The sequence below is a fragment of the Microtus pennsylvanicus genome, chromosome 14 (assembly GCF_037038515.1).
Source record: "Microtus pennsylvanicus isolate mMicPen1 chromosome 14, mMicPen1.hap1, whole genome shotgun sequence".
NCBI classification, from domain to species: domain Eukaryota; kingdom Metazoa; phylum Chordata; class Mammalia; order Rodentia; family Cricetidae; genus Microtus; species Microtus pennsylvanicus.
The window spans coordinates 34,439,611-34,463,633 of record NC_134592.1 but is presented as its reverse complement, the minus strand read 5'-3'; the positions used below and the strand labels follow the sequence as shown (position 1 = coordinate 34,463,633).

Genomic DNA, 24,023 nt, shown 5'->3' with positions numbered 1-24,023 from the left:
CCTCGGTCACAGTTGTTCTTATAGGTGAGAGGAAAAGGGACAGGAGGACAAGGAAAAGTGGGCAAAGGGAGCCAAGATGAAGGAAGGGAGTTGGGAGGAAAAAGATTGGGATCATGGTGGGGAGGAGCCATTTTAGATCCTGCCAATGGTTAGTAAGAAGTAAGTTGGGCAGCACATTCCATTGGTGTCACATGGTAACAGTGGCATTTCTTTAGGCAACAAGTAGATGACCTGCCTACTGGGAATGACCCAGAACCCTTCACAGCGAACAATGTTTCTGCAGAACCTAGGACTCCAGTCCCTTCTTTTGCCTCATTAAGAAAAATTTAAAAGTATTTATGGAGAGGAAGACTAAAGAAAGGGGGAGAGAGAAGAGATAGGGAGAAAGGGAGGAAGGGCTCTCCTAACTTTCTCATTTTTTTATCCTTTAGGGAGGCTCAGGGAACCCAAATAAGGGTTAGCTCCAATATGATACAGGAATTCCACACCATTGACAGAGGGATGCTGCGCCCCAAGGCAGACCTTCTAAACACTGATTAACTTGGGTTGAGAACACAAGGTTGTGGAGATTACTGTCTATTACTGGGTACCAACACAGTGGAGTGTCAGTTACAAAGAAAAGCAAGTTTTGTTTTTGGAAACATACTCCACTCCAAGTATTTACCTGAGCCTCATTCAGTCATGTGGTCTAGCCGAGGAGGTTCTAGTGGGGGTCTGGATATTTTTATGTTTGATTTCTCTTGGAACCTCAAGGAACCACAGTGGTAGTTAGTAGGTCCAGTGAGAGATGGAGCTGGGATTGCTATTCTCTGAGGTTTATTTGTTTCAGGGAAGACAGTGGAACCCAATTCTCTCAAAGGGAAAAGAGGATAAACGACAACTTAAATGTCCTTAGATCCTTGATGTTCCTTTGACATTCTGAAGATGTGCTTCACCTTGCTACCAATAAAACACAAGCAGTGATAGCTTGTGTGTGTGTGTGTGTGTCTGTGTGTATTTTACTTAAGATTCTTTTTCATACCTTGTTGGGTGGACACAATCATTGAGCATTTGTAGGTCAGAGACTCCTCTGTCTATAAGACGGGAACCTGTTTCGTTACCACAGGGACTCTTGCATGAGATTGAAATGAGTCTGACTTAGAGCAACATGATGATGGTTTGGTCCAGGGATACTGACCCAGCAGTTCCAGAGCACAACGTATCCTAGGAAGGATTGCCTGACTTCCTCTTGGAGACCAGAGCTATATAAGGTCGTTCAGATGGAAAGCACAGCTCTGTCCGTTCTGTAACATCATATGGGCTTGCAGGGAAAGATCCACCTTAGGTCAGAATTCTCTCATTACTATTCCCCCTGCCTCCACATCTCGCTCCCCTTAATAGGAAGAGTAGCAAACAGCAGGAAGGTCTTTGATGGAGACCTGCACTTTAAGCTCAGTCAAGGTCAGGGAGAGAAATACACTTTGATGGCAGAGACATGGCAGATAAAGATGGCTCTAAGGGTTCTGTGTGGGAGTGGGACAGAGTATGGTCCAAATATATTGGTTCTCAATCTCCTGAGATATAAACTCAGCCTTGAGAATAATTTTGCCATGGAAATCTGTGCTAGGTATCTGTTTCTCACGATGCATACTACCTGTAAACCTAGCCGTCTTTCTTGTCCCCATACTACATCACAGAGAACCTCATTTACCATATTCTTAGAGTGTGGGTTCTCTCTCTCTCTCTCTCTCTCTCTCTCTCTCTCTCTCTCTCTCTCTCATTTACCTCACCCATATTCATTTTGCCACCCCAGAAAAATTGCCATTGGTTCTTGAAGACCCCTCTATGGATACCATGTGACAGGTTGGCAGGGTTAGGACAGAGAGAGGAGAAGAGAAAAGAGCAAGAGAGGAAGGAAACAGAAAGGTAGGAGGCAAGAGGAAGAGAAGGCAAAGGATTGGAGAGAGGAAGAAAGGAAGGAGAAAAGACTGTTACTGTTAGTGTGGAGGACAGGGTACTACACCTTTCTGAACACTCATATCGGCCATGCGGGGGCCCATCATCTCAATGAAGTAATTCTTGTTTTTCTCATACGCCTCATCATCAATTACCTTGATGTGAATTGTTTTGCTGTGGATGGAAAAATAAAGTATCATAAGCAAGGAGCAGAATCGGGGCAAGGCAGCTGGAGAAGAGAGGGAGAGAGAAAGAGACCCAAAAAGGTCCCAGTTGGCCCCAATTCCGCAAGGGCATGGAGGAAGGTGCTGTCCTGGCCCCCCTCCTGCCTCAGGGAGTCTCCTTGGGTTTCATGTGGCTGCATGTTACAACCATATTTGAAGACTCCATCAAAGCTCGGGCTTTACAGCCAAAGGTTCCAAGTTCAAATCCCAGAAATGCTGTGTGATCTTGGGCAAATAGTGAAACCAATATAAAACAAGACATATATTGTTACCTACTATCAGGGATTATGCAGCACCCCTTCTATCCAGTAAGGGTATGTTTCAAGACCAGTGAACATGTGAAACCATGCCTAGTCTTGGACCTCATACATGCTACTTGCGCATAACTATGATGACATTTACTTTATAGATTAGGCACAACATGAAATTAACAACCAATGATAAAATAGAAGGATTACAACATTGCCAGTTGGGCGTGGTCATACACATTTGTAACCCAAGTACTCAGAGGTTGAGGAAGGAGGGTCACAATGAGCTTGGGGCCAGCATGGATCACACAGTGTGTTTGAGGACAACTGGACTACAAAAGCAATTCCATATCTCAGAAACAAAACCAAAACAGAAATACCCACAACACACTATAATAAGAGCGATTTAAAATGTATAAATGGTTTATTTCTGGAGTTTCCCTTTAGTATTTTCAGACAATGGTTTGTCATAGGCGAAAGAGAGTGTCTGGTTCCCACAGTTAAAATTTAAAACCTCTAACGCCTATGCATTGCATCTAGCAGTGAGTTCACTGTGACATTTTCAGAGATACATATATCATGCTTGCCAGCATCCAGTCCTTACAGCTGTGTCTCATCTTCTCCTCTCTCCCTATTCCCCACAGTCCCTCTGGAGATTGATGAAAGGCTACTGCATACATAAGAACGTTGCACTCATAGGCCTTCTCAGAAGGTTTATTCTTCATCGCTTTGCTTTTGGGACAAGGAAGATTTTTTTTTTGCCTTCTAGAACCAGCAGATGACGACTGAAAGTGCGTATTTTATAGAAAGAACAGAAAGAGAGGGACAAACAGGCCTGTGGGAATTCTGCCCAGAATAGTAGATGCTCTCTCCTTTTTGTGTGGTTGTGGAGAGCACCAGGGGCCAAGAGAATGGTTAGCTTTGTGTCATACATTGTCTAATTCACAGTGATTGGGAGATGCTATCTACAGATGAGATGCTGCAGTGTAGGGATGGGAGGGCAGGCTACTTAACTCTGGAGCTGTCTGAGCTGGAATCGGTGTCTAAGTTTTATGGTGATCCATTGGCCAATGCCAACCCCAATAACCTACATAGCTCTGTGTATGAAAATGTATTATTTTGTAGAGCGAATGTGTAGGTAACTATTTTGTGCCACCTACCCACCCACCCCTCTGCTTCTCCTTTCTGCAGAGGTATTGCTCCAAGCTATTGCTTATGATGGGGCATTTCAGGACCAGACCCAGTTGGCACATATCACCTCCACTGGAGGGGATGGGGCACTGCTGCTATTGTGGCATAGAACTGCATAGGCATGCGGAGCTGTGCAGGACCTTGGTCTACTTCCATCAGCAGCCCCCTTCCAGACATGCCTCTACGATTGACCTTTGCAGACAGACAGAGGCCTTCTGTCCCAATCTTTCCTTTTAAATCAAGCACAGCTATCTTTATAGTCTAACTTTGCACGGACTCTTTATTCTCTGAAGCCTCCCCAAGTTACCCACAAGAGTTTTTTGGTGTCTACGTTTCCTCTACTAACCTCATTTACTGGGTCCATCCCTCTCGAAGTGAGCATAATCATTGCCGATCTTGCCTGGACCATGCCACCAATGGTTATGAAATGACACTCTGAACTTCGATGGCCTGTATATCCTTTACAGTCCACGAAATCCAGGGTAGCTATCATGGAAAGCAATGCCCTTGCAGTCTGTGAAAACCACAGCACAGTGACTTTTCTTCTTCCAGAGACCGATAGACTGGGTTGAAATCTTTTTTCCACCTTCCCTATCTGGGTAGCCTTGGGCGACTTAATAAAGACCTCAAGATGCAACCTGTTTCAAATGTGAAGTCTCCAGTGCGAAACGACACCACAGCGTTTGTTCTGCAGTGCCCCTCAAACAACAAGGAGGCACACGGAGGGAAGCACATTCTTTGCTGAGGGTTTAACAGCTAGAAACCATTATCATTAAGCATAACAATAATCCCAGCTTGAGAGTCATATATAAGGGGATCTCTCCATCTGCAGCCATTAAGTCAGAAAATAAGGGGGGGAATCAATAAATAGTGTTTTCTGCAAATAGAAGTCAGGTCAAGAAAAGGCTGGCTAAACCAGGATAATAGATGCCTAAATGGATTCTTACAGGGGCTTGGAGTGCTAGGGGGCTGCAGGAAGAGACTCACTCCCATTCTTTCAAAATCTGGCATCTGCCATTATCAGTGATAAGCTCTGGGCTTTATAGAACAGGCTACACAACACTACTTGTGTTCGTTTTGGTTTCTAGAGAACAAATACACAGGCAAAGAGATTCCACAGAGACTGTAGTAGAAGATAAGAGAAAGGAAGACAGGTGTTGAGTAGCAGAAGGAGGAAACGAAGCTAGCTGGCTGGAGAGACCAGCTGGAAGGTGGGATGAACGGTGAAGGCAGGGTGTGGGGTTCCCCCACTGAGCTCATCTGTGGGAAAGACATCACATCTGTTTCCACGGAAGGTGTCACCCCGCCTGTGAGGCTGGAGAAAGCCCTCACAGTTTCCCCAAACTGACAACATTTTCATTTCTGTCCTCCACAGAAGTGAGATCACAGAACATTAACTAGGCGTCACCAGCTGGGCCTTGAGTCCTTTCCAAACTGGTTCCTTCAACTTCAGGCAGTGGCAAAATCGTCTACCAATTGGCTCAGGCCCTTAACCTGGAACCACCCCTCCCTCTGGTCTTGTTTTCTCTTTCCTCTCCACCTGCTGTCTGCTCTAAACCCCCTGACCACCTCCCTTCCTTCTGCTACCAAGATCAAGACACCACAGCCTCTCCCTTGGACTCCTACAGCCTCTGAAGAGACTCTTCCTGTCCTTGGTTCTGTTTCTTTTCTCTTCAGTCCCTTTCCCATATAACAACCAGAGCGGCAGATTTAAAAGGCAATGTAGCCAGATTTGGTGGCACGCACTTGAAATCCAAGCACTCCAGAGACAGAAGGAGGATTGCAAAACTTGAGACCAGGCTGGCCTACCTAATTACAGGCTAACCTTGGCTGCCCAGTCAGCCCCTGACTCAAACACACAGTCCTGATCCTGCCATACCTCCTGCAGCTGGAATAAACAGAACCCCATGTCCCAGAGGAGCTTCTCCATCCAGCTGCCCTAAACTTCAGGTCTCTCTCATCTCAAGGTCCCCTTGCTCTCCTCCCAGGCACCCTCATCTCTCTACTTCTCAGATCGGGTCGCTTCCCACTCAGGGTAAGCTTCCTCGTGTTCCTTCTCTGGGATGCTCTTCACCTGTGCCTGAACTTATCCTCATCTGTTGGGTTTTCTGTCCTCCTTACCTCCCTGAAGGAGCCTTCCATGTCACCTTAGCCCCTAGAATCATCCTCCTACCCAGACTCCATTGGATTTCACCACACAGTTCATGGCTTGAAGTTAGCCTGGTGGTTACTGTTTCCTGTCGGTCTGTTCCTACTCGAGTGTAGGCTTCAGTCCCTGCCTGGAACACACCCAGCACACAAGAAACCCTCAGAAAGACCTCGTAGAGTAATTACTGTTGAGTCAGTTGCTGAGACATTTGGAGTCTTATGTCTTTCTTCTAGAAAAAAATGTGAGAAAGGACAAATAACACTTTGAAGGTTACTGTGGGATGGCATGCCCAAGGATTCTAAGGGACACAATGTCTGAGAGGCCTTCAGCTTACTTAACTTTCTCCATTTGTCCACTTTGGGAAAGACAGTGTTTATAACCAATATGGGAGCCATTGATTAGGGGGAGGAGTTCATAATGCTTCATTCTGTGTTGCCAGTTGTTTTTTTTTTTTTTTGCAGCCCCGTGGCTGCTTCTGAGTGGACACGGACATAGGCTATCCTGATGAGCTGTCTGGAGAGCCAGCAATGCCATCTGAGGCTACAGGGCCAGCACCAGCTATTCCTACTAGCCTTCTGCTGGGAGGTACTGGAATATATGGCATTCCTGCCTCAGGACCTGGCTGTGCCTCTTGGAGATGACTCTCCTGGGAGATCTCCCAATAACCCCAAAGGGATGAGGAAAACTTTTTCCAGGCCTGGCTGGCCTCTTAGAACATTGCGTTTTGTGGAGGGCACCCGAACCGAATGATCCTCTGAGCTTCATTACTTTTGGATGTTGAATTCCTTTAGCTAGAAGAGGCAGAGGCAGCATTTGTTGATTGAATAAGTGAAGGATACATCAGAGAGCCACCCTGAGAGGGAAGGAGCCCTCCTGGAAAGTGATCTCTGCAAGGGCCCTGGCCAGTTCCTGTCACCGCAGAACACAATCCCCAATCTTTATAGCAATAAGTATAACCATGTCTCAGCTCTGTATTTACAAGCCTCCTGGAGCCCCACATTTGCCCCAAATCCACCCAAGGGAGTGGGGTGGTGGGGCGACAGGAAGATTCACTGCTCCAGTTCCCTCCTTCTTCCATGTCAAGATGAAAAGTGAAAAACCAGCAGCGGTCTAGGAATAGATGGTTTCTGTGTCCTGAAACTGATAAATCCCCTTCTGGGAAAGGCAAGGGGAATAATCTATAAAATAATTTATTTAACAGTATGTCTGCTCCCTGCACCATAGACAGAAATGGCTGGTTATCTGATTCATAGCTTTAGAGACGTTGGGCCTCTCTTTCTGCCTTCCTTTCTCTGGCAGGGCTCTCATTTTAAAGAATGATTTTGACCCAAGCAGGAAAGAATTTCTTTTTATTGTGTAGACATAAAGCTTCAAACCCAGGGGAAAACCTTCTAACAATTAGGAAGAGAGAGCCGCTGGCTCCATAGGACCTGTGTCAAGCCCTGTCAAAATGGTTCCCCTTCCACGTTACCTGCTTGTCTACTTGAGATCTACAAGCCTCTCATTGCAGGTGAGAAGTTTCTAGGGATGCCGTTGAACAGCAAACCTAGGAGAGATGACTGCACCTGGGCTAGAGAGAGAAACTCCTTCAGTTAGAGACTCAACGACATAGGGAGATTCACTGAGGCCATAGGCATTTTCCTGACTGTACCAGACACGGACCAAACTAAAGCAGGGACTGCAAAACCAGCAATCTTCCTGGTTTCACAGAGCCTGCTGCTCTTGGGGCAGTCACGATAGACAAACTTCTGGAAGAATAGAATCTCAAAACATGCTTTTCCTGAATGCAGGGAGGCAGAGGTCGTAATACTTTCACACGAACTAAGGAGGCTTGGGTGCACAGTGTAAGGAGACACCAGAGATTTCAGCACTCAAGCTAAGCGGCATCTTAATACTGCCTTAAAAAAAAAACCAGAATTAATGGGGGGAAAATCCATCATGAACGAAATGTCAAATTTCAGATGAGGACCGTCTCCCAAGCTTTATCCTCACTCTCCTCTTAGCCTGTTGCGGCATTCTTGTGCTACCTGGTGCCTGGCGGCATGACAGCAAGAATGATGGATTAGGAAAGCAGCCGACTTTGTTCTTTCCCTTGTGTGCGTCCTCCTAGGACACCTGCTCTTATCCAAGGAAAGCAAGAGACTCCTCTCTGGGATGTTTATGGGCAACTGCGGGAGCAAAACCCCACAAACCTTGCTTTTTGTAATTGCAGATCCCTTTCAAACAAAAGTGTGAATGTGTGCAGGTATGCATATGTGTGTTTATATGTGTGTTCATGTGTGTGTGCATATGCATGCTCTTATGAATGTGTGCATGTGTGTATGTGTGTGTTCATGCATGTCTGTGTGTATGTGTGCATAAGCATGTGCATGTGTATGTGTGTGTGTGTATGTTTGCCTGTGTGGGTGTTTATGTGTGAACCGTGTCTCTCTGTATGTGTGTATGTATGCATGTGTGTGTGTGTATGTGCATGTGTGCACATCTGTCATACAGGGCTCCTCACTCATCCTCAGGGACTGCTTTCCCGGTCTTACTGCTTGCATGTCCACAACGGCTCCTACTCTCCACTGGATCTTACTCTTTCTCACCTTCTCTCTGCAAGAAGCCAGCTGCCATGCATCAGCCTAAAGTGTTCTGCAGGCCCAGGCTCCAGCGTGCTCCCTGTTCTTACGCAGCAGAAGAGCAAGCCAGAGGGTGGGATAGATACAGAAGATGGCGAGGATACGGTCCTTGAATTGTGCCTAGACAGATGGCAGCTAGTTCTCTGTGGCTCTAGCTCCTGCCATCCTGTGCAGTCAGGCTGTGGGAACTGCACACTTCCCATTCCTCAGCATGGCCCCATCTGCTGGGACCTCCTGTTGGTGACACCATCCCCTCAAGTCACTGTCACCTCAGACATGGACTCTCACAGTAGCTGTTATGCGAGCGGCGGGCCCGCTTCCCGCCACCCTGCTAGCTCTACCCGAAATAATTACACAGAAACTGTATTCTTTTAAACACTGCCTGGCCCATTAGTTCCAGCCTCTTATTGGCTAGCTCTTACATATTGATCTAACCCATTTCTAATACTCTGTGTAGCCCACGAGGTGGCTTACCAGGGAAGATCTTAACCTGTGGCTGTGTCGGGTGGGAGAATCATGGCAACTCACTGATTCGGCTTCTTTCCTCCCAGAATTCTGTTCTGTCTACTCCGCCTACCTATTTTTTTTGTCCTATTAGGGCCAAGCAGTTTTCTTTATTAGTTAACCAATGAGAGCAACAGATAAGATACAAGGCCCACCTCCATCAAGTAGCCACCTAACTCACTTTTTGCTCCCGTTCCTCATGTCCTGACTCAGTCTTCTCTCTTACCAGCCAGAGTCTTTCTGTAACTTTTAAGAGAAAATCTTTAGTATTTGTGAGTTGTTGAACTGCTGACCAAGGATTTAAAGATAGTCCCAAAAATAAGTCCTATCCTGCAACCCAGAACTCATTGTTCAGAAAGAGTTTGATACATACGAGAAGGACTGTGGTACCAGAGCGCTCAAAGTGATGGCGGTGTTCATAAAAAAGAATAATGAGAAAAGAACAGATGATTCAAAATTTAAAAGAGGAGAGTCCCAATGTGCCACTTTTTACTCAGGTTCTGTGAACCAGACCCCGCCACACTTGGAATACAACTGAAACTGAACGGGGTGGAGAGATGGCAGCTGTTAGGGGTGTCTGCTGCTCTTGACGACGCCATGTTCTGGTCTCAGCATCCATGTCGGGTGGCACACAACCATCTGTAACTCCAGTTTAAGAGATTTGATGCCTGCTTTGACCTCTGAGGGCATCTGTAGACTGACATATTCTCTTTCTCTCTCTCTCTCTCTCTCTCTCTCTCTCTCTCTCTCTCTCTCTCTCTCTCTCTCTGTCACACACACACACACACACACACATACACACACACACACACCTATACACCACAAATAAAAACTAATCCAAGGGAAAATAAAAAATAAACCTTAAAAGTAAAGCATACAATTGAAACTGGACAATCTTGCTGAGAAACTGAGACACAGAACTCTGGAAGGTTTGAGGAAGCACAGCATGCTGGGCTTCAGTCCCAGAGTTCAAGTTGCAGCAGGGTTGTACAGGCCCTGAGGATATGCATTTGTGGACACATGCCCAGGAAGTGCTTGAATGCTGAATGAGCCTGCACAGCTCACCTGGCTTGTTTTGCAGAGCACAGCCTGCTGATCTCCCTCTGCTGCCTTTGCCTCACATACCCATCTTCTCTTACAACACCTTTCTATGCCAGCCGGTCTCACCTGCATTCTATCCGCCTGCTTACCTGGTTCCCTCACTAGAATACAAACGCCATTAAAAGCAGAAACACTGCCTGTCCCATTTGCCAGTGCCTAGCACACACTCTGGCCCACGGGCAGTTTATATGCGTGGGATGAATGGTTTTGGAATAGCCATAGTGGTCGAGTCAGAAGCTAAGCCCAGGGCGTTACAGCACAGAGCCCAGGCTTAGCGCTTAGCGTAAGATTGCTGGGTGGGGTGCAGAAGAGCCCTTGGCTGTCTCTCTCATTTCTGTTTTGCACACACTACTCCATTGAGAAGCATGGTCATGAAGCCACCGCTATGAAGAGATGGCTTTATTGCTTCCCTCAGCTCTTTCCTAACCGTCTAGACCCCATAAAACATGCACAGAATGAGTCGTCTTGTCTACAGTCCTCATTCCGCTGGCCACTTCAGTTACTCAGTATTGACGACAGTTCTACATCTCAGCTTGTCCCCACTGCTCCTTCTTGTGACTGATGTCATGGAGATAAAGATTCTCCCCTCACTCAGTGGCGAAGAGTTCCAGCCTTAGCATCAGAGCTAGCTGTTTATAGGACTTAAACGTTTTAGCCTTTTGACTAATTTGTGAAACGCTCTGAGCCTCAGTTTCCTCATCTGAAGAAGGACATAGTTGTAAGACTTACTTCACAGGGTCATTGAGAAGACCAAAGGAGGCAACCCGAGGAAAGTTTCTAGCAAGGGACTGGCAAAGAATAAGTAGTCAGAAATGTTAATTTGATGATCTTCTGTTTAAGTTATAACTGATGCAGTTCTTTCTCCGGTTCCCAGGATGCACTCCCATGAGGGTTATCTACCTATCAGTTCAATAGTGCTTGTTTGGGGCCAGGTAGGGCACTTTCTCAACTACATGGGTGGGCGGACAAAGAATCACGGATAAAGGGATGTGTCTTGTTGTCAAACTCCTGTATCTTAGTCTTCCCTTATTCAGTGACCTTTCCCTTCACCTGTTGCCCCCATGTCACTGGGCAACCTTCCCTATTCTCCAACTCGGCCCTCTTTCTTTTCTGACTACAGAAGCGGCTCATCTGCATATCCACATCCCATTATAGATTGACAGGCTCCTGTTTTACCTCCCTGATAGGAGGAAGCCAAAGAGATCAATTTATATTCCTGGGGCTCTTGGCTTGGATAGGGAGAAGTTCTCCAAGAGTGATCAGGCCTTGTGGACACCCACTCACACCCAGAATCTGAATTGTTGATATTATTTCTAAGTTCTCAAGTCCCTTTGCCACCCTGTCCCAACTTCAGTGAATTCTCCCGAGCTCTTCCCTGAGTGGGTTGAGGTGTTGCGCTATAAGAGTCTGTTTGTCCCCTCTTAGAGCCCAGTGGTCCCTTCTTCTCATTCCAACAGCTCAAATCTGTCCGCTGTGTTCAGAAGGCTTGCAATCAACACTCCCTTTACACAGGGCATTTGCATGTTCATTTCCTAGTGGAAGAAATAAAATGAGTTTGGGAAAGCCTGGATTTACAGAGAAGCCGGATCCAACTGACAGGCGGCAGTTCAGGAAAAAGACGCATTTGTGTATATGACACATCTGGGGGCTGCTGCCTTCCTGGATGCAATTATGGTCATGGGACAGTCAGACAGACTCAGTCACCTGAAACAGAAGGAGGTGACATTCTGGGGTGATAAAAGAAAACACAACGATGGTGACAATAATATAATGCATTTTAAACTCTGCATCTGCCCGGAGGGCTCTTAATCGTGATTTCAAAGCCCTCTCCCTCCATCCTGCCCATTCATCTTTCCCCCAGCCCTGGGAAATAGCTGGCAGGTAGGTAGCGGAGCGCTATAAATAGAGCACCGTATCATTATCTTTGATGCGAGCACTGTGTATTTAGACAGCATTTTCTCTGAAGCACTCAAGAGCTCCACACACATGATATTATCTAATTCAAACCCATTCATGGGGTATCCCCCACATTTGCTGCCTTCCAGGCAGTTTGGAAAGCTCCAGATCCACAGAGATTCACAGTTCCTATGCCAGCTCTCTCCCCTCCCATTCCTATGGAAGGGCGCAGGCACGGGGAAATTCTCAAGGCCACTCTGGCTCCCCTGAAGCAGCCATCATTACAGCTTGCTCACCTCTTCTTTTTTGGGGGGGGGGACACAAGCACCCTCACACACCGACTCGGTTTTACAGTAATGATACCAAGGGATGAGGGGTGCATTTTTTTCCTGCCAGAGATCATGTGAGCCTATTTTCTGGTTTTGTAAAGTCTCATTTATGTGGCTTTAAGATCTTGTGAAGCTACAGGGTCGGTAATGGACTGGAGCATGCTCTGTCTGTATGAGCGCATGGCAGAGACTAAGCTCCTAAAAGTCTCTGCTTACCTTGAAAGTGCATATCACCTGGTAGGTGTCTTTCACTTGTAGGAGCTTCTGTATTTCCCTCTCACTGATGCCATCGGCAAATGACATTCCTCTCATATGTACTTATACTATACATCACAATTATACAGAATTGATCCGTTATGCAATTGCCACCTTTCCTGTCGTCTTTGCTGTCCTAAAGTCTATGAGGACAAGAGCTGTGCTTGCTTTAATTAATTACCTCTACCTCCTGAGGTGAGAGCATATATGTCAGATGCTTAACAAAAGCATTTGCTGGGTGAACGAAGGAAGACATGAGTGATAGGAGGAACCACAGTGAGCCATCTCTGGGGCAGGGCTTCCAGGGTGCCGTTTGCATAGGTCTGAGTGCAAATCCTGTCATCAGATTCCCGAGAAACTACTGCCTTACCTTTGCCTCACTCTTGGTCCCTGAGGTCCCTGGTAGCAGTTTAATAGAAATCATAGTTCGTCTGGCATCATCCGATAATGTAGTTGCACCCGAGACTCAAGTTCTTACGGGATCTGTTTCGAAAGCCTAGCACCTCCCGCAAAATCCCCCACCTGCGCCTGTCTATGCAGTGTAGGGGGAGGGAGAAAAGTCTGGAGAACGGAAACAGTTCTCATTCTCTATTGCTAACAGCTGTGTGACCCTGGCCACATTCCTATCCACTTTGAGCATCCGTCTCCTCAGCAGTTATGGGAAGATGACTTCCACACTGGGTGGCTGTGGGAGTTAAATGAGAAAACACAGGCAGCGGGCTCAGCAAACGGTTGCCCCTTCCCTTCTTTTGCCCCTTGACCTCCGCTCCCTCCCACTCTCCTCTCTTCTGAGGCAGTTGCCATTTGGATGCCTCTACCTCACAGGCTTTAGGCACCATGCTGGAAGTGCTGAAACTTGGACTATATTTAGATGCCTTAGCTCTTTTACTTTTTTACACCACTGGGTTGCTATGGTGACGGTGGAGTGGGGAGGGGGAAAGGACAGCTTGAAAGAAAGCATGGAGCTCAGCCACGAAGATCAGCAGCCTTGCCCGTGGACTGTTTTTGTGAGCTGGCACTCTCCAAGGAGACTTGTCTGTGCATTTCATCCAGAGATGCTACGAGGAGACAGGTACCGCCTGGTAAAGGCCAGAACGGAAGGGAAGCGAAAGGAGGGGAAGGGGAAGGAAGGGAAAGAGGACCGTGCTAAAAACTGCTTCCTTTCCCTGCCCTGAACACAGCTGTAAGCCCTGCAGCCTTCCTCAAATGGCTCCACTATCAATCAAGTCAGGCGACAGCAAGTGAGGTTGGGCAGATGAATAACATCGGTTATATTGGAGTTCAGAAGTTATTCAGTCCAGACGCCTTCTCAAGAACAAAGCTCTGTCCCTACATCATGGCCCAGGGTTGTCATGGGTTCAGTCCATAGGAGAAGTCAAAGTCATACAAGGGTAGAAATGAAAATGTGCTCAGAACTCTGATGTACTTGGTGGATTTGCAGGTGGGCAGGCAGGCTCCGGGCTGACCACAAAACCGGGCACTGCAGAAAGATCCAGTGTTCCTAAAGCATCATTTCACTGGGTCCTTGGAGTGGCTTAGGTAAGTAAGATTATCTCTATCTCTTCATGAGGAAATGACACAGGGGAGTTGGGGATTTGCCCAGTGTCTCACAGCTGACAAATGGTGGAGTTGAATTCAGACCACCTGGAATCCAAATCTGCTGTCTATCCTGATATACCAATGGTTATCAGAAATAATTTATTATTAAAGCTGAATATAATGCAAGTGAAGAAAGGGTACAGTGAAATGTAACCCCAAAGCAGCTAAAGTTAGAGCTGCCATTGCCGACATGAAGAGTTCATCTTGAACAGTTCGACTTCTAGGATTCTGGGTGGGACCTTGCAAAATGTGGTCTCTGCTGCATCTATCTTAAAAACCCTGGGGTACAGTAAATGTGCTGGCTGCTATGTCCCAGTCCAAGATGCTGATCTAGCAGATCTGGGGTGCTAGTATTTGGACGAGAAAGCAGAAGAATTTGTCTGGGGAAGATTGAACATCACATTACACATCTCTTTTCCTAGCCTATCTGATTTCTCATTTGTCTGAGATCAAACATCAAGAAGTACTCAGGCGGCTGGGCGATGGTGGCTCACGCCTTTAATCCCAACACTTGGGAGGCAGAGGCAGGCAGATCTCTGTGAGTTCAAGACCAGCCTGGTCTACAGAGCTAGTTCCAGGACAGGCTCCAAAGCCACAGAGAAACCCTGTCTCGAAAAACCAAAAAAAAAAAAAAAAAAAAAAAGAAGTACTCAGGCAGTTGGGAGAGGAGGTGGATGCCTTTAATCCCAACACTCAGGAGACAGAGGCAGGCAGACCTCTGAGTTGGAGGCAAGACTGGTCTACAAAGTGAATTATAAGACAGCCAAGGCCACACAGAGAAACCCTGTCTTGAAAAAACAAAAAGGATAAAAGTCAAGCTGGACCATTCAGTGGTTTTCTTATCACCCTCTGCGCCTCTGTCTGTTGTTAAACCTTGGGGCTCTAATCTATGGGGTCAACAACATCTACAGAAGATCACAACCATTGCCCGACCTTAGGCTATTGCTGAGCCTAACAGAGCAGATATCCTTGAGAGGAGTCTCTGGGTGGAGAGCATGGAGTCGGAGGGACTTGCTCAAGAGCATCAATGGGACGTTTAGCAGATGAAAATTCCTCAAAAAAGTTGCACATGAGGTTTGTATTGAAAATATGTATTGGACAAGCACAAAGTCTAGAAAGCCATCCAGGGAAATGGATACTTGGCTTCTCATTTCATTGAAGGACTAGAAGACTCATTTGACAAAGGAAGGAGCAAGGCTGAACTAAAATTTTTAGGTCCCTTCACTTCTTCAAGCTTTATGACATTTCTCTCCTCTATGATCAGCAGCTCCCTCTTGTCCAGACTTTGTGCAGTACACACATAACTCACACAGTCCTCTCCTACACATTGTGAGACATGATCAGTGTTCCCACTTTGCAGAAGAGGAAGCAGGAAACACTGAGAACTTTTGCCCAGCATCATACAACTAGGAAGTGATAGAATTAGGATTTGGTCTCAGTGCTTTGATTCCAAGATCTGTGTATATATTGTCTTATCCCAAACTAATTCATCAAGTAAGTATGTGCAGTCCAAGTAAGTTCTCATGATGAGTTCTTCTAAAATAATGAATTATTTCATTTTTGTTTTTAGGTGGTGAATACATGTAGCTGAAGTTTCTGGAAAATACAGTATTGGGTAAAAAGATAGCACCAAAAAGAATATTCTTTCAGCTTTGCAGATTGCACTCTGGAGCATTATTTGAAATTGAACCTAGGGCCTAACACAGACTAGGCAATTGCTCTATCATATTCCTGGCCACTATTTTATACCTTTTAGTTTGAGATAGTCTTGCAAAGTTTCCCAAACCAGCTTTAAACTCTCCTTGGAGCCTACGCAGGCCTCAGTCTCTCCATCTTCCCACCCCAGCCTCCCAGTAGTGGGGTTGCAGACATGTGCCCCCAGGTCTGGCTTAGCTGATAGTAAATTTTAAAAGATTCTTTTGTTGTTGTTGTTTGAGCTTTTCGGTATCTTTTTTCCTTAATAAAATCTTACTATAACAACAATAACAAAGGGGTTGCAGAACATTTATTATGCAAGCTCTACCTGCAGGCTGAGATCTCTTCTCCAGAAATCTCCAGTGACTTCATCCATGAGTCTAACCCTTCAGACCCCTCACTTTGGGTCTACGGCTGGCCTTTGTATGCAGCACCTACTTCTTCCTTCGTCCTCACCCTCATGGCCCCGTGAGCCTGAGGGGTTCTGGCTAGGCCACACTCCTGTTGGCAGACTGTGGTTACTCACCGTGGAGGATTCCACATAAGATCAGGAAATTGAAACAAAGGGGAAATGAAATGAAAGGGAGTCAAGGAATTGTGGGCACAGAGGGAGTTGAGAACGGGCAGTCTAAGTCCACAAGCTTCCCAGGAATTCCAGCACGGGAGGGAAGGCTCGTGGTTGCGTTCCTCTCTGTCTTGTCTGTACTGAGCCCCTTGAGCTAGCATCTGCTTTCATAGTCTAGCACTTTGTTCTGGGGACAGGGGCAAGCGGGTGGGAAGGCAGAATGGAATGGGACCGGAAGCGGAGAGGACCTAGTTATATTCAAAATGGAAGCTCATGGTCAGAAGGAAAGTGGCTCATTCCACTCCTAAAATCTTCACGAGCTCAGTGCAGTTATAGTTAGCTTTGATTGTTCCAATCTTGGAACCCGATCCAGCCTCTCTTCCCAGCATCTTCTTTAGATTGTGGCTGAATACCCAGAGTGATGTTTTCTGAGGATGCATGCCTCCAGCATGGAGCCCTCGGGTTCAGACTGACACTGTCTGCATAGCTGTTGGCAGTTTTCTAAAATGCTTTCCCAGAAGAGTTTTCCAATGTTCTTGTAGGATAAGCAGAATAGATATCAAGGAATTTATTTTATTTATTACTGAATGGGGAATGGCGGGGCTAGCTTTTTGGCGTCTTCTCCTTCTCCCAAGGAGGGGGTGGGTCTGTTGAGTGTCAGCTGCAATTGCCTTGAGTTCTGGAGTGAAAGGAGAGTGGAATGAGTCCTCTTTTCACAGAGGAAACTTTTAATAGAAGAAACTTTTCATGAGTTTGCATTCAAATTTGAATACATCAAGAGCGTGTAGGCAGTGGGCCGTATTTTTTTTGTTCCCAGTTGCCTACCACCAGTCTCTAATTTTCAAAGGGTAGAGAACACAAAAAATCCTTTGCATAGACAACGAACTCTTTGGTTTAGAGAATTCTAATATAGCTCATTTGATTATCACAACATTGCACAGCCATTCGGAGTTAGATTCACACTCATTGGTGGGCTGCGGCAATTGAGATGCAGGGTGTCAAGGCCTCTGCCTAAGTTCATGTAGTTGGTGAATGGATACAGTGAGCATTAGGCTCACGCCTTCAGCTAATGAAGTCGGAAATCATCCCGATACGCTTTCTTCCTGCCTGTCTACAGGCCTTTCTAATCCCAACTTAGACATCCTGAAGGCAACAAAAGAAATGCGTGGAGACAGCCTATTTCATGAACCAAGAATATTGTAGCGGAGGGAGACGTGAAGAGCAGAGATTTTGTGCAGAGACTGATCTAGGCGTGAATCTTGTCTCTGCCACTTACAGCTAGATAGCACTAGCTGCAGGACGGGTTATTTTAAGTCTCTGGCTTCTCATCTGTGATAGGGTGACACGATAATTAAGTGAGATGCTTTCCTGTGAATTGCTCGACACGAATTGCTCAACACAGGCCCTCATTGCTGTGCCGCTGTCCACCGTGCTGACATTAATCACTGCATCGGTTTTAATTAGAGGATCACGAAAAAGATGGCATCATCTTGGTCTTTTCTAAGATGGCGTTTGCATCTCACAGGTTTCAGCGTCCCCTCTTTTAATAAACTTTCCTATCCTGTTTCCTAAAAACAGCTGCGGGTTCCTCCTCCTTCTCCTCCTCTACCTCCTCCTCATTATCATTATTATTATTATTTATACCCCGCACTAAGAGGCATTTCAGTGCTGTTGCTGTCATCAGCCTTCTTGGTCCTGAGGACAGAAATCCTGCAAGAGCGTGGTTACCGTACCTTTTCAGCCAGCTGTTCATTCTTCAGCGGCGCTTGACATACTGCTATCTTTTTATTTTGTGCTCACACTCTATCTGGTCAAGGTTCTAAGGAAGCAAACTCGTCACCGAGGCCGTCAGATTAGAGCACTTAGCATTTCTCTCAGAGGAACCAACACCTCGCATCTCAAAGTACTTTTTCATCTCTGCCCAGCGTTCAGTCTCTGAGAGGAGGGTGGTGTCCAGGATCATGGCCTTAACTGAGCGGACCGTGGACTATTTTCTGGAATTGCTGCCTGTTCTTGGAGAATCAGAGACTAACCAATGAGGTGAAGCAGACAGAACTGCTGGACTTCAACAGACTAGACTGGAAGCCCCGAAGAGCTCCAGGCACTCAGAGTCCTAGAATTCCATTTCCTTAGTGGAACTCTTTTTTTTTTCCTGTGTAAGACAAATGGAGGGGTGGAAGTGTGGAAGAACAACGTGGGGGAGGAAGGCACCTGGGGAAGTTCTATGAAGCTGACGAGGTTGGCGGTGAATGGGAGACGCAGCTAGACACACTGTAGTGGAACAGAAGTAGGAAAAGGCAAACGAGACAACCAAAGCCCCTTATAAATGATGAATGGCTTTCTGTGGGACGTGGTAGGTATTAGGGGCTGAAGGGGTTAAAAGAGGAGCAAGATGTTATTCTTCATTTAAAAAAATAACTTAGTATGAGGTGGCTTACAAATATTAAGAACTATACCTCATAGTTAAGTTAATAGCCTACAGATACATGTTTGGAAAACTGCACTAAATTCTGTTTTCACCATTTTTCATGTACGGCAAAATAAATCACACCAGCACGTGCACAAAACCACACAGTAAGAACAACAGAGAATGCAGTTCTCTGTGAAGGTGAACTAAGGCCCCCTACTCTTCCTGGACAGCAGTGAAGACAGTCTGCATTGTTTATTTTGTAGTGTGATGCCCAAGGCTCTTCTCTCACCTTTAACCTGGCTCCCCTCCTCCCCTGCATTGACCAGTGAGTCTAAATTCCTGTAACATTCCCAGGACAATGTCTGGAGCCTGGTAAGTGGGAGGCATAATGAAAAGCTATGCCAGGCAAAGACGAGGAAAACAATTACCCTGCTCTTTAGGGGTTCCCAGTCTGGTGGAGAAGGCATACGTGTGAGCAGACATTTTTACTCTAAGCCCAATCTGATTTATACAACAGGAAAGAACCTCGAAGACTAGAATTCTTAAATGTCCTGTGCCACATGTCATTTAATAGCAACATCCACTCATACTCTCAAGCCCTTGAACTTGGCCCAGGCACTGGCTGCTGTACATGGGTGAGCTCATCCGGCCACTACAACCCACTAACTATAGAAGCTATCAGCTTCTTCTTTTACATATGGTAAAGCTGAGGCACAGAGGGATTAAGAGGCTCATCCTAGGTCACACAGCTGATAAGTGAGAGAGGTAGACTTTGAACTGGGGAAGTCTAGCTCCACATCCAAAGAAACAAAAGGAGTTTGGGGCATCACTGTAACCTTGTGGCTGGTTAGGTTTCAGAGTGCTGTAATAAAACACTGTGACCGGAGCAACTTGGGAAGGAAAAGGTTTATTTCACCTTCCGGCTTGTGTAAGTCCATCACTGAAGGAAGCCAGAGCAAGGAACTCAGAGCAAGGACCTGGAGGCAGGAACTGCTATAGAGACAATGGAGGGGTGTTGCTTAGTGCATTGCTCCTCATGGCTTGCTCGGCCTGTTTTCTTATACTACCCGAAATGAGCTGGGCTCTCCTATATCAATCATCAGTCAAGAAAATGTCCCATGGGTCAATCTGTTGGGAACACTTTCTCAACTGAGATGCCTCCTTCCAAATGACTCTGGCTTGTGTTAATTCAGCGTAAAACTAACCAGCAACCTTGTGTTCTTGATGGCATTTTTTTTTTTTTGATTTTTCGAGACAGGGTTTCTCTGTAGCTTTGGAGCCTGTCCTAGAACTAGCTCTTGTAGACCAGGCTGGCCTCAAACTCACAGAGATCCACCTGCCTCTGCCCCCCCTGCCCTGAGTGCTGGGATTATTGGCGTACACCACCACCGCCCTGCTTCGATGGCATTTTTTTTTTTTTTGGTTTTTGTGACAGGGTTTCTCCGTAGCTTTTGGTTCCTGTCCTGGAACTAGCTGGAACTAGACCAGGCTGGCCTTGAACTCACAGAGATCCTCCTGCCTCTGCCTCCCAGAGTGCTGGGATTAAAGGCGTGCGCCACCACCGCCCAGTTCGATGGCATTTTAATAGCCAGCACTGATTGCATGTTCCTTCCAGCTTATCTCATTTAATTTCCATTGCAAGTGGACGCACGCTCCAGATGCTGATGGTATATTAGAGCAACCCAGTAAAATGTCTAAAATAGCATAGAGCGGTGGAATGCAGCCAGAACGCCAGCTCGGTTGGCTGATTCCAAGCTCCAAGCTTTCCTTTGACCCACATTTCTTCTTACAGAAGCGCTGAGTTGCGATGGAATCTCGATAACTCCAGAATTAGTGTTTCTATTCCCTTTGCCTGAGAGCAGACATGCCTAGCACTCTCCTCCAGGAATACGTCTGTGTCCACGATTTTGTGAGCTGGATCAAATGGCACAAATCAGATCCCCTACTATAGGGAGGTAGTGATGAGCAAGGGGCCCTGAAGGGAAAGGGTTACAGACAGACACCTGACAAGAGCCTCTTGCAGTTACAAAGGCAGCAACTGACTGCAGCTAGGGACTTCAGACCCCCACGTTCCATTACTCAAAACCCAGGCCTCACTGTCTTTGTGACTATCCAAAGAATCGGAAAGATTCTGACTGAACATGCCCAACTATCTAACATATTTTAAAAACCACTACAATTGCTCCAAGGGAAAAAATAATTTAGGATAATTCTTAACTTCAACTGTCCTGGCCAAAGTCTATGTTAAGAGTGTCATTAAAATAACCATCACAGCCAGGCAGTGGTAGTGCACTCCTTTAATCCCAGCATTCAGGAGGCAGAGGCAGGTGGATCTCTGTGAATTTGAGTCCAGCCTGGTCTACAAAGAGAGTTTCAGGACAGCCAGAGCTGTTACACAGAGGAACCCTGTCTCAGAGAAAACAAAACAAACACAAAAGATAATCATCATAAAATCAGGAAAATAGATATAGGTCAATATGAAGACTAGGGAATCACAGGGAGGAGACAGAGAGGCAGATGACGCTGAAGAAGTACAGCCTTCCTAAGGAGGCTCTTGGGCCACTGCATAGCTCTCATCCGTCCCCTCGGACTTCCAGAACACTGACTAAACATTTCTGCTGTTATCTATTGATGGGCAGGGAGTCATAGAAGCATTGTCTACCAGTGACCATTGGGGTTTGGGTCCAGTAAGTTTACAGACTTGATGTTTGATCTCACTCATCTTCGCTTGTTTTTTATCGCTTTGCTGTAAAATTATCTCAAGAGCTGTTCTTTGCCCCCTTTCCTGTCTTAAGCAGCCACTCTGGGTCAAGGTTTCAATTGTCATTTCTGGATGAACACTTAGCTTAGGTTGCCACTCACAATTTCAGTTCTTAGGCCACTGAAGCAAACACAAAAAAATTTCTGCAAGACTCCAGAGGAATCGTCAGCATCTTCTGTCTCATGGTTTTGCTTCTCAGAGTTTGAACGCCATGCCCCGTCTGCCATTCCCACTCAGTAATAAGGATACACAAGCCTGAATGTTGCCCCTGCCAAATGGAAAATAGCTAACCAGCTTCCTAAATACTCACGTTGCACCTAACTATACAGGGAAGGGATGGGCTAGAAACTGAGGAGTATAAACTGGACCTTCGACTCTTCAAGCGGTTGCTATACATCTGCATAATAGACAGGCCTTGATGGAGAACAGGAAGATGCAGTGGGAAATATATGGTCAGTGGGAAGAGCCATTGACTAGTAGACATTAAAACATTATTGGAAGAGCTGAGACAGGGACGGTCATTGGGGATGCGGGAGGCTTGTGGAGTCAAAAAGAGCGGTGGGTCAACGAGAAAGCATAGGGTGGAACTGGTCCCCATGGCTGCAGCAGAAAGGTGTGGGATGCTGCCTTGTGAGATGCTTCTGAGAATGAGCAGACCTCTTAGATCAGCATGCCCCGAAAGAGAATTCCGCTAACTAGATTTACTGGAGAATCCAGGATTTCACCCTCTCCCCTCACCCCCGACGCCCCTCATGGGTTTCACTGCTTCCTTCCTAAGGATTGTTTTGAAGCAAATCTCTCAGAGCTGTGACAGTTGGGAATGGCTTGTCCTCTCTGCTACCTTGAGGTAATGGCTCTTTCCCCTTCAGCTGATAAAGCCCTCTCCTGCTGCTTCCCACCGCTGTCTTCTGAGTCACTTCTTCGTCAGTGATGACTTTGGTGGTTGGCTCACAGTCTTCCTGACAGCACCCTGGGTGAGGCTGGTACCCAAGATGACTAATTAATAACCCTTGGCTTCAGACCCTTGATCTTTTCATTTTCAGTGACCTTAACCTCCACTGCAGCCGTCCACCCTCAAGTCTGTCTTGAGCCTTGTCATCTATACCTGCACCACCATCAAGTTATCAAATGCAAACATCCCACAGATGAATTCACTGTTTACTTAGCCAAAGCCTCCTCTCCTTCAAGCCCCATGTCAGCAGATTCTGAAGCTGCCTATTCACTCCTGGCTCCCTCTCTGGACTACTGAGCTTCTGATCATAAACTAGCTTCTGTTGCTTTTGCCTGTTACATCTCACAAGTATACTTTCACCCTTTTATCCCCTGCCCAGACTCTCATGTATGGGCTCCCAAGGTCTCTGGCAAGGATTCTGGAACTCAGTTTCCTGAGCTTGTTCAAGCCCACTCAACTTCATTCTCTGCATCTGTTCGGGAGCAAATCTCCTTTACGCCCTTCCTTCCTTTTGGAGGCCATTTCTCAGAATACTGTTTGTTACCTGCCTCCTTGCCCTCTTGCCCGCTTGCAAGCTTGGTTCTCACTCATGACACTTACTATGATGAGTGTTAATTGTCAACCTTGATAGAATTTAGAATCACCTGGAAAATGGGCCTCCGAATATGTCTGTGGGGGAGATTATTTTGATTACAGTTTGAAGTGGGAGAACCAGCCCACTGTGGGTGGCACCAATCCCTAGACAAGGGACTTTGGGCTATATAAGACTGGAGGAATTGAGCTGAACATTAGCGTTCATGCATTCATTTATCTCTTCTCCTGCAGATGCAATATGGCCAGCTGCTTTGAGCTTCTGATGTCTTGACCTCCCCACCGTGTTAAATTAACCTGGAACTGTGAGATAAAAAATTAAAACTGTCTCCATTAAAGTCACTTTTGTCAGAGTATGTTCTTTAATAATTGACAATAGGAGTAAGTCCACCCCTGATGCTCTCTGGAGCACCAGGACCCACAGGCTGGATGACCCAGGGCCCTATGATAGAACCAAACATGACTGGAGGAAAAGTTTCAATATAATGACACCTAATGATATTCTGCTATACTCGTAGATTGTCATCAGAAAGGCTTCACCCAGCAACGGATGGAAACAGAGGCAGACCCACAGCCAAACATTAGGCGGAGCTTGGAGACTCCTGCAGAAGAGGGGGAGAAAGGATTGTAGGAGACAGACAGATTGAGGACACCACAAGAAAACTCTCAGAGTCAACTAACCTGGGTCCACGGAAACTGAAGCGACAACCAGGGAGCCTGCAGGGGACTGACCTAGGCCCTCTGCATACATGTGACAGTTGTGTAACTTGGTCTTCTTGTGGGACTCCTAACAGTGGGAACAGGGGTGTCTCTGACTCTTTTACTGGCTTTTGGGACCCTACTCCTCATACTGGGTCGCTTTGCCCAGCCTTAATACATGGTGCTTCGTCTTTCTGAAACTTGATATGTCATATTTTGTTGATATTCACAGGAGTCCTGCCCTTTCCAAAACAGAAATGAAGGAGGACTGAATGGGGAGGGGAGGGGTTGGGAACAC

General features: G+C 46.4%; 1 protein-coding gene, 1 long non-coding RNA gene and 1 pseudogene across 13 annotated transcripts in view; 2 read left to right on the top strand and 1 right to left on the bottom strand.

The window, feature by feature from the left end:
• The window catches only part of Slc8a3 (solute carrier family 8 member A3), a 147,263-nt gene that overhangs the window by 16,579 nt on the left and 106,661 nt on the right, over window positions 1–24,023 (bottom strand). For 5 of the 12 annotated variants that reach the window (XM_075947582.1, XM_075947580.1, XM_075947585.1 and 2 more), the window contains exon 3: window positions 2,003–2,109. The exons of the other annotated variants lie outside the window; for them this stretch is intronic. In XM_075947582.1, the coding sequence (XP_075803697.1) occupies window positions 2,003–2,109 (107 nt within the window). The remainder of the gene's footprint in view (window positions 1–2,002; window positions 2,110–24,023) is intronic. 12 annotated transcript variants of the gene reach the window in all.
• On the top strand, window positions 9,138–9,258 carry LOC142835414 (small nucleolar RNA SNORA40; annotated as a pseudogene).
• On the top strand, window positions 13,405–23,365 carry LOC142834757 (uncharacterized). Its single transcript, XR_012907669.1, has 3 exons — window positions 13,405–13,525; window positions 13,895–13,992; window positions 23,261–23,365. It is a non-coding gene; the product is annotated as an uncharacterized LOC142834757 (long non-coding RNA).